Source organism: Zootoca vivipara, chromosome 9, assembly GCF_965207765.1.
Source record: "Zootoca vivipara chromosome 9, rZooViv2.hap1.1, whole genome shotgun sequence".
In the NCBI taxonomy this organism is placed as follows: Eukaryota; Metazoa; Chordata; class Lepidosauria; order Squamata; family Lacertidae; genus Zootoca; species Zootoca vivipara.
This window is the reverse complement of record NC_142592.1, coordinates 721,099-734,022: the sequence shown is the minus strand read 5'-3', so window position 1 is coordinate 734,022 and position 12,924 is coordinate 721,099. Positions and strand designations below refer to the sequence as shown.

At 47.5% G+C, this 12,924-nt stretch overlaps 1 protein-coding gene across 1 annotated transcript in view; it reads left to right on the top strand.

Moving 5' to 3' along the window:
* The first annotated feature begins 202 nt into the window (after positions 1-202).
* ELAPOR2 (endosome-lysosome associated apoptosis and autophagy regulator family member 2) overlaps positions 203-12,924 on the top strand; it is a 100,983-nt gene continuing 88,261 nt past the window's right edge. The window contains exon 1 of the mRNA XM_060279475.2: positions 203-525. Within this exon, the coding sequence (XP_060135458.2) occupies positions 370-525 (156 nt within the window). The 5' untranslated portion in view covers positions 203-369. The remainder of the gene's footprint in view (positions 526-12,924) is intronic.

The window sequence follows — 12,924 nt, the reverse complement described above, 5'->3', positions numbered from 1 at the left end:
GCGGGAGGCGCCGCCGGATGTGGCGGCCACGAGAGCGCGGAGCAGCGGTGCTGCGCCGGCGCCTGCGCACTGCGCGCCCCTTCCTCCTCCTCCTGGGCCCCTCCCGCCCCGTTCGGTCCGCCCCGTTGGCGACGCCACGGAGGGAGAGCGCGAGCGAGCAGGTGGCGCGCCCGGCAGCCACTCAGTTTCTACGGGCTCGGAGGAGGACGCGCGCCAGCGCCAGGAAGAGAGCAGGAGAGGCTCCCCGCGGGGATCGGGCGTCGTCGGGGGCAAAAGGAGAACCGGCACGGGTCTGAGTCGGGGTCGGCAGGGCCGGCTAGCTCGAGCTCGACGGTCAGAAGCCCGGCCAGGAACTGCCTTTGTGCCAGGATGCGGGCGAGGCGGCGGCGTTGCTGTGCCTCGACGGGTGCCGCGCGGGCACTGAGCATCCTCCTCTGGTGCCTGGGCGGATGGGCTCTGCTGGGCTGCCGGAGCGCCGAGGCGGTGGCGGCTTCGTCCATCCTGCAGCTGCCTCAGTGCCAGGAGGTGAGATGCGGACGCTTCTTCTTCTCCTCCTCCTTCTCCTCCTCCTCTTCCTCCTCTCTCCCTCCCCGTCGGGCCGAGCTGGACTTTGGTGCGGCAGTTGGGGAGCCCAACGCCAAAGGCGGCCAGGAGGCGCAGCGCCATCCGCTCTAGTCCAGCTGGCTCTGCTCTGGGCAAGTAGCCTAATAAGTTGGTCTGGCGAAAAGCAAAGCGGGCCCGGTCCCTCGCTGGGATATCCATCCCCTAGAGGTACCAGCGCTTCTTGGCCAAGGAGGGGAGATCCCACTTAAGCGCTGGGGCACTAATATAATTTCAGATAGTGCTTTTTTAAGGTAAAAGTGCTCCAGGTCTATGAACTCGGGTTGCTTCCAGGCGCCGTGTTCCTGGCGAGTTCTTCCCGATTTGTTTCCGCGGAGACTAGACCTGGGCGACTTTAGACGAGCGTTTGCTCGGATTCATTTGCAGGGGAGCTGGATGATGTCGTTGCACCGAAGAAGTAGGTGTGGCATCACACTTTTCTTGTGGTAAAAACCTCCGGTTTTTTTTTGTTTTTTTGAGAGGTGGGACTGAGTTTGCTGTGCAAGAGCTCTCAAGCGACAGCAATTGTGTAGCTTGAATTGGGTGGCGTGTGATCGAGTTATATACCCCAAAATAGCGACAGCAAGAAAGCGCACTTCACAATGCTTGCAATTAGCAAGTTAGCCGATTAGTATTACTATACAGTACGGTATTAGTATTCTCATTTTGCGGATACAAAGCGGAGGCTGTGGGGTTGCCACCACTCTCCCCTCCCTCTGCTCCTGTGCCATTTACAGCAGGAGCATCGTGACACGTAGAAATTAAGCGAGCAAGGAGATAAATGGGCCGGGGTGGGGGTGGGGAGCAGCTCCTGCTGAATTTCTGGGTGTTAGGAGCAGAGCCAGCAAAAACGGTGGCATCCTTAGAGATCGAAAAGTCCTCGTGCTTGTCTAGGAGCACAAAGCGAACATGTGTCTGCTCAGAAGTAAGGCCTTCATAACTGAGGTGCGATTTTAATTGAAATCTTCCTGGTTCTTGGCTCTTGTTCTAAGGAGCCAGCTGCACACTGCAACTAAGCAGATGCCGTGAGACCTTGATGGGCTTTCTAAAAATTAAAATTCTCTCTCTCTCTCTCTCTCTCTCTCTCTCTCTCTCTCTCTCTCTCTCTCTCTCTCTCTCTGTGTGTGTGTGTGTGTGTGTGTGTGTGTGTGTTTAGCTTTGGAGCTTGAGGGAGTGCCTAATAATAGCAATAAAGCAATACTTTATAAAAAAAGATGTGCTTGTACATAATATGAACTTTTCCCGTAGCGGTAACTATGTCTACTCATTTATGGAGGTACAAGCAGAGCCAGCCTCAACAAATGTTGCTTTCACAGTTGGCTGCCCGACACTAGACCTGGGCAGATTTCACATCCGTAGGATCTACTTTACTTATTTGATAGGGTCCCCAAAGCCCACTCACCAGACTCAGGTGCACCCCATGAACCACACACTAGGGTGACTTGTATGTACAAGTACAAATCTCTATTTGAGTTCTTAGAGATGAGGGCTTCTAATATGGGGGGAGGTGGGTGCTGCTTTTTGGTGCTGCTACTGCTAAACAATTGGGAATCGGAAACACTTGTTGACCTACTGCAAATCAGCCAGTGATCTCGCAGATCCAGATTGTCGCCTGCCCACCCTCTGCACTACATGATCTAGTCTAGTGCATTTGCCAGGATCCCATGCTTGGAATGCAAATACCGGTAGCTCCCTCTGGGCAGAGAGTTGCTCCCTAGTGCCCTCGGCAGCATCATGGCAGAAGTTTCTGGGGCATCCCTCTGGCACTGAATCCATCCCATTGCCCCGCCAAGCAGTGTGGGTTTCTCGTGCAAGCACTGGGCCTGAGGTTTTGCGGTGGAGTGCTTGTTTACTTTGTTATATCTGTGAAAAGGACCAAGAGGGCATTGAGCCTGGCTTTCCACTTTTCTCTTCACATTTCAAACCCGTCTTCATCAGCTCCTCCAGAGAACTCAAGATGGCATACGTTTTGTTCTCACAGCAATCCTGTAAGATAAGTTTGGCGAAAAGCACCAGAAGCTGCCTTTCACCAATAGCTTAATATTGTCCACACTGACTGGTAGGAGTTTTCAGACAGGGGTTTCTCCCAGCCCTACTTGGAGATGTTGAGGATCGAACCTGGGACCTCTTTCACACAAAACAGATGCTCTGCCAATTAGCTAGGTTAAAGGTAAGTTGGACTGAAGCCTGCCTTGCCATAGACCAGGGTTTCCCAAACTTGAGTCTCCAGCTGTTTTGGGATTACAACTCCCATCATCCCTAGCTAGCAGGACCAGTGGTTAGGGATGATGGGAATTGAGGTCCAAAAACAGGTGAAGACCCATGTTTGAGAAACCCTGTCCTAGATGGGGTTCTGAGGCTGGATTTGAAACCTTATTTCCTAGCTCCTTGTTCCATATTCTATCCGCATTGGCTCCACAAGGTATTGTTACACTTCATAGCTGTCAAGTTTTCCCTTTTCTCGTGAGGAAGCCTATTCAGCATAAGGGAATTTCCCTTAAAAAAAGGGAGAACTTGACAGCTATGCTACACTTATGGACTTGCCATATGTATCTTTTTCACCCCATGCAGCTGTTCCATTCAAAAAGGGCAGGATACGCACTAAACCACTCAGCTCAGCCTTCTTCACTCTTGGGATTGCGGATGTTGTTGGATGACCTTTGGCTAAGTTGGTTGGGGCTGTTGGGAGCTCTAGGGCAGTGATGGCGAATCTACGACACGCGTGTCAGACGTGACACGCAGAGCCCTCACTGCTGGCACGCGCCCCATCGGCCCATTCGTGCTGTTGCTGTTGTTTTCCCCCATTTGTTCTCCTGCTCCTCCTACAGCTTGTCTCCGCTACAGCTTGTCTCCGCTGTTAAAACCCAGATCCTTTCATTGTTGTTGTTGCTGGTAGCCAGAGATTGGTGTTTTTAACCCTTTCTGTGCTGTTTTTTCTGGCGCTTTGGCAGACTATGTCGGTGCTGCGTTTTAGTTCCAGCGAAGGTATTATTTGTCATTTATTTCTGTTCTCTTCCCCCCCAAAGCGCAGCACCTTTGGGGCATCCCCCCCAAAAAAGCAAAGCAACTTTTGCACCCCCCCAAAAAACCTCCAAAACTTTGGTCAGCAGCTCCCCCCAAAGAGCTCAACAACTCTGGGCACTTTGTGATAAATAAAGGTTTTTTGGTTTGGTTTGGTTTGGTTAAATAATTAGTTTTTGGTTTATTAAATACAGTTATATATTACAATTATACATTTTTGTTATTTAAACTATAAATATCGCAAAATTATGTTTTTTCTCTCAAAGTGACACACCACCCGAGTTATGCTCGGTTTTTTGGCGAATTTTGGCACACCAAGCTCAAAAGGTTGCCCATCACTGCTCTAGGGCAACAACATCCAGTAGTCAGACAAAGGGCAACTCCACCCCCTCCTGATTGTCTGGCTGTGAAGTCCTTCAGGGTGTGCCATTGGTTGATTGACAGGTGGGCAGCCTCAGCCATCTGTCAGATTTGGCCTGTCAGGGGTTGAGGAGATAAGGATCTGGCCGGCCTGCCAGAAAAAAGTTCCCCAGCCCTGGCCTACAAGGAGCTGCAACCATTTCCCCCTTTGCAACATTTGAGTGCTGATAGGATCTTCTGTGCTGTGCATGCAGAAGTCCAAGGGGAATCCGCTGGCGTCTTTCATTAAAAGGTTCAAGAGCAGGCATCCCCAAACTTCGGCCCTCCAGATGTTTTGGACTTCAATTCCCACCATCCCTGACCACTGGTCTTGTTAGCTAGGGATCATGGGAGTTGTAGGCCAAAACATCTGGAGGGCTGAAGTTTGGGGATGCAGGCAGGGGCTGGGAAGCAATTCTTTACCAAAGAGGGCTTCTGCTGGTTGCAGTAGACAATAGTGGGCTAGATGGATAAATAGCTGACTCGATATAAGGCAGTTTCAGAAATGCCCACTCTCACCGTAGAGCCTCTGACAGGCTATGCTGTATGCTCAATTTATGAAGGAAAAATGTTCCATGGCTGCCTCTGCAGGGTCTTTTTTTGTGGTGGCACAAAGAGTTGAAAATTATTCCTGAAGGGAATTGGCTTATTTCTCTTCCTCCTCCTGGTTCAGAGAAAAGCTAAGGCATTCTTACTTCACCCAGATTATGGCACTGCTGAAAAATGAATAAAATGGAAACTGCAGGACCCCCCCCCCCCCGTTGTTAATGTTGACGTTTTGATTAATTCTGTATTGGTATTTTGATCTGGGGACATTTTGAATATATTTTATACAGTTGGCTTATGGAGGATGTTCAGCAGAAGCACAGGGCTATGTACTCAGAAATAAGTTCCATGGAGGTTCATGGGCCCTACTCTCCAGTAAATGTGCTTACCGGTAGCCTTGCAGCCTTACAGAGCAACAGAAGCCTTCTGGATGGTGTTTGGATTTGATGTGGGTGCCCCTGCGCTTGGCTCTGCTGTCCTACCACAAGGGCCCTTGCTAAGCCTGCTGGCAAGCCCTCTAAAGGGAGCTTTTGGGAGGCAAGGAGGGGGTGAAGCTGGGCTGGCTGAGAATCTCCCAGATCCTCAGCCAGTCCACTTGCCAATTATGTGCCCAACTTTGACTTCTCTGCTGCTCTGGCCTTCATTTGGCAGAACGAAAACCACTTTTGCCACAATTGCCGCTTCTGCCCCGCGCAGTGCAAACAACAGAGTTTCGGGGATGCTGGTGGCTCCCCTGTAATGTTAATCCCTGCTGTTTCTGACCAGGAGTTGTTATTATTTATTAAATTTATACACCACCCTTCGTCACATGGGCGTAGGCAGGGGGGCAGTTCCCCCCCTAGAAGCAGGGCCGCTGGCCAGCCTGCCCCGCTGCCCGCCCGGTGCCGTCTCCCTTCTCCCTGGCTGGCTGTGGGGCGGGCGGAGGGAAAGCCCCAGAGCCGTGCAAAGCATTTGGCTGGCTTTCCCGCCACCTGCCCCACAGCCAGCCAGGGAGAAGGGAGACGTCCCTTCTAGCCGGCTGGCTGTGGGGCGGGCGGAGGGAAAGCCCCAGAGCTGCACAAAGCGTTTGGCTGGCTTTCCCTCCACCTGCCCCGGCGATCGCGGAGGGGGAGGAGGGGGTCAGAGCAGCCCATTTTCGGGCTGATCCTGGTGCCCCCTCGCCCCTGAACGACCATGGCCTGCCTTGCCCCCCCCCCTAGTTTTCATCCTGGGTACGCCCCTGCTTCATCAAGAGATCCCAGGGCGGTTCACAGAATAAAATACAAGATAAAACACAACAATTAAAGCAAAACAACAGAACAATAACCCCCCCCCCTTCCCACAGAAAAGGCTGTAGGATATTAATCTCTGTATATAATAAAGCCAGTTCCTGGGTTGTTCCACACCAGTCTCAAGTGATCAAAAAGCAGAGCCCAGGATGGGACTCTGCAAAGAAAAGGAGATGCAGATAAATACTAGCTTGGTTTGCAGCCATGTCCATTTGGCTCTACCAAAAGAAATAAAGAAACTTCAAAATACCATAGATTGCATCTCTAGCACTGGAACCCTGGCGTGAGTCCTTAGCTCCCCTCCCCGCTGTACTTTCTGCTTTATGATGGGTATTTTACTAGTAAATCAACAAACCAACCAACAGTAAAATTCCCACTGTAGTTCCTGCTTTAACAATACAGTACTGCACGAGTCGTCCTGTTCTGCCTCCTCCAAGCAATTCTTTATGTTTCTTAATAACCAGTTATCTGAAGAGAAGCCATAGCAAGCAATTTGTTTTTGCCCTGGATCAAGTGAAAGCCAAATGTTGAGGTCTGGCGGACATGCATGCTAAACTCAGCAACTTTCTGGAATAAAATAGTTTGGGGAAATGTTGAGGTCTTTCTCTGCCCATCTGTTGCTTTCATGGCCGGTGTGTTCAGTTTTCAAGGCCTTTTGACCTTGTACCAGTTTGAAAAGGAGGCCAACGTGTTGTCATACTAGCAAAAGATTTTAGACTGTAGCAAGCTGGTGCTAAGACATAATATACATTTTAACACACACACACATTCTTTCTCCCCAGAATGTGATCATTTTTTGTTTGGTTTTAAATCATACTGCCTTCAAATGATATCCCTCTTCCCAAAGGATAGAAAGTGGAATTGAGGGTGGGGGTGGAGGAAAGAGTCTGATGGGCAGGTCTGGTTGTCTGTTGTTACTCATGCAAACACTTGTGAGAAATGACTGACAGGAGCAGGAGAATGAACAAAGGGGAAAAGTTGACCATTTTAGCTGATACTAAATTTCCTGCTTGCAACTTTTAAGCCAAGTCAAAACCCAAATTTGTACATTTTTTAAAAATGACATCTCATCTGTCTGTCTATCTATATCTATCTATCTATCTATCTATCTATCTATCTATCTATCTATCTATCTATCATCTATCTATATCTATCTATCTATCTATCTATATCTATCTATCTATCTATCTATCTATCTATCTATCTATCTATCTATCATCTATCTATCATCTCTCTCTCTCTTTGAGTTGAGGGAGGAGTTAGCAGCCATCAGCAAACTTAGCTCATTGCCACTTCTAGGAGCTTGCAACCAAGAGCTCTCAAACAGGGGCATTTGTGAAGGCGTTTAGTGGGAGAGTTTGAGGCCAAGAGTAGTGTCTCTCGGTGTGAGACGGGTGAGCTCCCGCTGCTCTGTCCCAGCTCCTGCCAACCTAGCAGTTTGAAAGCACACCAGTGCAAGTAGATAAATAGGTATCACTGCGGCAGGAAGGTAAATGGTGTTTCCTTGTGCTCTGGTTTCTGTCACAGTGTCCCATTGTGTCAGAAGCGGTTTAGTCATGCTGGTCACATGGCCTGGAAAGCTGTCTGAGGACAAATGCTGGTTCCCTCAGCCTGTGAGGAATAATCCTCATTAATGAATGTCTTTTTCTAGTCACTCTGCAATAGATGTACTGTCCCCTGTTCCAGTACATACAGTGGTACCTCTACTTACGAATAACTCTACTTACGAATGTTTCTACTTACGAATGGAGCTCCATCCGCCATCTTGGATGCAGTTTAGATAGGATTTTTTCTACTTACGAATTTTTAGATAGGGTTGCTTCAACTTACAAATTTTTTCTCCCAATGCATTCCTATGGGATTCGACTTGCATTTTTTTTCGACTTACAAATGTGCATTCGGAACGCATTAAATTCGTAAGTAGAGGTACCACTGTATATTGCTATTTGAAGCAGCTCTTAAGGAGGCAAGTTAGGAGAATTATCATCTAAATTAGATGTGTTGAAGCACAACATACAGTATTCTACATCTACAGCAGAAATTGAACTTGTTTCAGGTAACTTCATGGCAAAGTCAACTAGCAATTCATACTTTCAAATGAGGCCACCTATCCTTGTTTTATACTTATGTAACTCTCTAGTCTTTGCTTATACAAGGGCCCACCATTATCCCTTTTTCTGGCAAGGAAGAGTGGGTGGATTGAGAGCCTGTTTTGACAGCAAAACTCCTACCCTATGACTAAGGGTACACATATATAAGCCAACACAATGTGCCATAGACTGCTAGTATTGTCAATATATTGAGCTGAACAAAAACTGTTGCATTTTTTAATAAAAGAATTAGGCTGATAAGAAAGTAGATTGAAGATATTGTAAGAATCATCATCAGTCTTAACAACTAATTCATAACTAAGCACACTGACTGCCAACACCTGTTGGGGACCCCCCCTTCCCCCCCTGGAATCCTGAACATTGGCCAGCTTTCTTTTTTAAAAAAAGGATTATCAAACTGTGACTTAAGAAGTGTGTTCCCACCCCCTGCCCCCAGGACAGAGCAGAGGCATGACCAGAGCAGGTGAGTCAGGAGTGGAGCCTCATGGGATTGGACGCATCAGGTGTACCCCAAAGCCTTGTGGGGTGGAGGCTGGGGCTTCTGGGAGTGGGCTTTTCTGCAGCAAACTCTTACACAATTAATCTTCTGGAATCGATAGGGCAGACGCCCTACAATCATACCTGCCAAGTTGCTGTCAGAGAAATAAGGGACTGGGCTGGAAATAGCAGACCGGAAGTCGCACTGCAGCCATTTTGGAACTGGGCAGAGCAGCATCAAAAGTCGCTTCTGAGCATGCTCCGCCCAGTTCCAAAATGGCTGCCGCGCCAGAATAAACCGGGGAAAAACAAAAAACCCCGTTTTTTCAGCTAGGAACAGCTGGAAAAATGGGGATTTCGCAGGGAAACCGGGAGACTTGGCAGCTATGCCTACAATGTACATATACTTGAACAGAGTCAGGCAAGTGAGCAGAGTGTACTGACCTGCCTGGCAGAGGGCAGCAATGACAAGAATTATTCTCAGTTTCGGAGAGGGAAACCCTCAGGTGAACCCTCAGATCACTTAACTTCATCAGAAGACTTGGAAAAACCATGTCCCAACTCCCTGAATTGGATAATACAGTCACGGTGTTGCTTCCAAAAATGGTCACAGGAGCATATAAGCTCATTAGTTTTTAAAACTGAGTGGTATGTATGTATTTAGAGGCATGGGGAATGTTCCTTCTTTGGCTGCTGGCAGTATTAGTGTGTGTGTGGGGGAAGTCCCTGTGGAAATGAAAGGCAAGGGAGAACCTGGATGAGCAGGCAGAGGATGACTAAAGAAGACCGAGGGATACTTGGCAAAACAAATTGTGGGTTTGTGGCATGGGAAGGAGAGTGCTGTGGGAAAGCACAACCTATGGCTTCATTCTGCAGCATATGGGGCAACCAAACCTATACACAGCATCTAGCTGTGGTGAGTCACATCATGCAATCTGTTCGGAGATGCCCTCATGGTTCACCAGCTTTGTTAATTCAGCAGCAAGTTCCTGTAGGATATCAACAAATTCACAGTTTTAAAGTTCCAGCGCCATGGCCTCCTGGAGAATCCAGAAATTTAGGAGTGGCTTTCCTGGTGGGGCAGGGGTACCCCTTTTCTCCTTGGCAAAACCAAAAGTTCCTAACCCTCCCCTTTCTGATCACTTTGCTTTTCCATGGAGATGGATGCCATTAATTGCTATTAGTTTCCAGTTCTGCTTAGACTTTTTGCTCCCACTCGCTGGATCATCACCTTGTCGTGGTGAGTGGGCTTGCATGTTCCTATGATCCTTGTGAGCGAAGCCGTCGGGAATCTCATAATCCCAGCAGGGTCACCCAAGGTGATAAGGTCAAAGGGAAGGAGCTAGACAAAGAATGATCCAAGAAGTCCTCAACGGCAGAACAGGCGGATGATAACAAGTAGTATGTTACAATGGCTGTGAAGGCAGATGAAGGCTGCAGCAGATAGGAATCTGCCGGTTTGTCGTTAGTACTTCATGCCATTGGAACAGAGCCCTACTGTGAAGACTGTCTGTTAGTCAGCGTGCACTGATCTACACACACAAAACAAATTCACACACAGCGTCTTCCAAAAACCCCATGTCCCATGGCGACCGGCAAATGGTAACGGGGGCAGGATCGTGAAATCTGGAGACCCCTAGTCATGAACCGGCACATGGGCGGTGGATACAGATTCAGACGTTCTGACTCAAGGAACGAGGCAGTTGAGCAGCTCGGCAGCTGTATCCATGACTGAGCAGCCCTTTTTAGGATCCACTCTGCTCACCCCGAAAAGGGGGAGGGGCTAGAAAAGGTGCCCTAAACATAGTCTGCCTCCCTTTTCCCCTGACTGGAATACTGCACCCAGTGGGGTCACCACTTAGCGGTCATAAAAGACAATTGAACTTTGGAACATGGAATATACGGTCTTTGTCAGATAACACAGACAGCGAGCATCCTGAACGCAGAACTGCCATCAAAAATGTAGTATAAACACTGACAACTGGGAAACACTGGCCTGCGAGCACTCCAATTGGAGTACAGCCTTTACCAAAGGTGTCATGGGCTTTGAAGACACTCGATCTCAGGACGCAAGGGAGAAACGTGCTAAGAGGAAGGCACGCTTGGCAAATCCACACTGTGATCAACTCCCGCCCGGAAACCAATGTCCCCACTGTGGAAGGACATGTGGATCCAGAATTGGCCTCCACAGTCACTTACGGACCCATTGTTAAAACCGTGTTTATGGAAGGCAATCTTACTCGAATACGAGTGATTGCCAAAGAAGAAGAAGAAGACTTTGCTGCAACTGCAAAGTCACACCTCTTTCTGAAACATTTTGTTGCATATCTCTATCTTACTTTATCAAATAATTCCTTCTTTTTATGTTTCTATATCAATATTTGAAACATTTAGGTAAAGCCATCCAATCTTACTCTTTTTCAATTATAACTCAAAATCATTTTTTAAAAAAATTACTTTCGTGGGTTTTGATTTAAAAATGACCTTATTTGGCCCACTTTTCAGTGGTAGCTGTGCAAATGTGACCCTCATTCCCTACTGACGTCTGTCTTGAAACTTTACTTCATATTTTTAATGTCAGGTGAATATGCACCTCTTCCATCAAGTTTTTGAAGAGAGGGATTGGTTTTGATGAATCTGATGAGTTGTTTTATGGTGTTCCTCTTTTATGCTGTTGCAGTTTTAATTTGCTTTAGTTTATAAGTTTGTTTTATATCTGCACATAGCCTTGTGGCTGCAAATAAATAAATAAAGCCCATTCCACTTCTTCCCTGGTTGGGGAGAAAGTAACTCAGGTGGGGTTCTCAGCATACACCAGCACAGCCCCATTACGGCCAATAGAAAAAAAATATGTATTTTTGTTAGCCACAAATAATAACCCTTGAATTTATTTTTTTTAAAAAAGCTTGCATTTTTAAAAACACCAAAACAGACGGCAGTTTGAAAACAAATAAAGTCTGGAGTAGGGTTACCAACAACTGGGTGGGGAATCTGGCTATTTGTGTGTGTGGCCAGTTTCTGGAAAGGTAAGGGTAAGGCAGCGTTTTATTGGGGTGCCTCCCCTTGCCTGAATGGACAGTGTTTTGTGCACCAGTGAGTGCTGAACTCTACCCTCCCAATCTCCCCCAATGCGCCGTGCCAATAAACTCTTCAAAGGCCCCCCCAGCTGCAGATCCAATGCAGGCTCTGTCCCCAGGTCTTGCTCAGATGCCCAAATTCAATATTTGGCAGGACATTTTATGAGGCACCAAGGACTTTAAAGTGTTGAACTAGTGTTCAGCTCAAGAGCTCATTTAAATCTCAAAGCAGCTGCTGCGCATGTGAAGTAGTTATTCCAGATTCGCTCATGTCAGACCTGTTCTTCGAGGATCCTGCCTGCTCTCTTTTAATGAGAGGAGAAAACAACAGTGAAAAGAAAAATCTTGAAGAGAAGAGAAAAGTGAGCTAATCACGATAAGCAAGAGAGCAATCCGGCAAACCTTGCTGAAATGGATTTCCTTCCTAGGAGTTAAACAGCTGCTGTGCCAAACTGTTCAAAATAATGTAAAAACCATTTGCTATGCATTTATTTTGATTTTTTTTAAAAAATAACTCATTCCTTGTAGCCTGAAAGTTAACAAGGCTTATGGACTGGAACAAGTGGTTTTTTTTTCTCTTGAGCCTTTGCTGTCTACCAGTAGTCTCTTGTGGAATTTAGGTGGTAGGAAATAATCGGAGGTGGAGCTTTGTTCTGTGGGGAGGGGGGACTTGTCAAGACAGCCAACTCATCTTTTTGACTTTTACGAAGGCAACAACTCCATATTAATTCCTAGGTAGTGGTTTAATTTTGTCATGGTATCACTGTAAACATGTAAACTAGCGATTGTTACTATATTAGGCAAGCAGGAGTCTTGGCTCGAAGTTACTGTAACAGCTGCTTTGTATGTGGCAGAATCATAGAGCTGGGGAGGTGGAAAGAATAATCTAGTCCAACCCCCTGGATGCAGGAGTCTCAGCTCAAGCATCCCTGACAGATGACAATCCAATCTCTGCTTAAAGACCTCCAAGCAAGGAGCGTCCACCACCTCCCGAGGGAGACCTTTTCACTGTCCAACAGCTTTTCACAATACTTCTGAACTGCTCTCCACCCAAGGGTTATCACAGCTGGGTTTGGCAGTTCAGGTAACATAGTGTGGCCAATAGCTATGCCAATACCACAAATTTGTGTAAATTCCTGTTAGTCTACCCCATGTCTCCAAAATAACCTCAGTCTGTGGCTCACACATTTCGTCTGGCCTTTGTAGCCACCAACATCATTTGCGGTTGCTACTGGCCTTGCTGTACACCATTGGGAAGAGAGATTCCCCCCGTCCCGGCCTCACCCAATATGAGAGACCCTTCCATTCCCCACGTTCTCCCCGCAATGCAGAGAACTCATGATGAATGATCGCTCATTTTCTGCTGAAGGCATGTGATCACCAGAATGAAAAACACTGGGTGAAATCCAGTGGTAGACATACTCA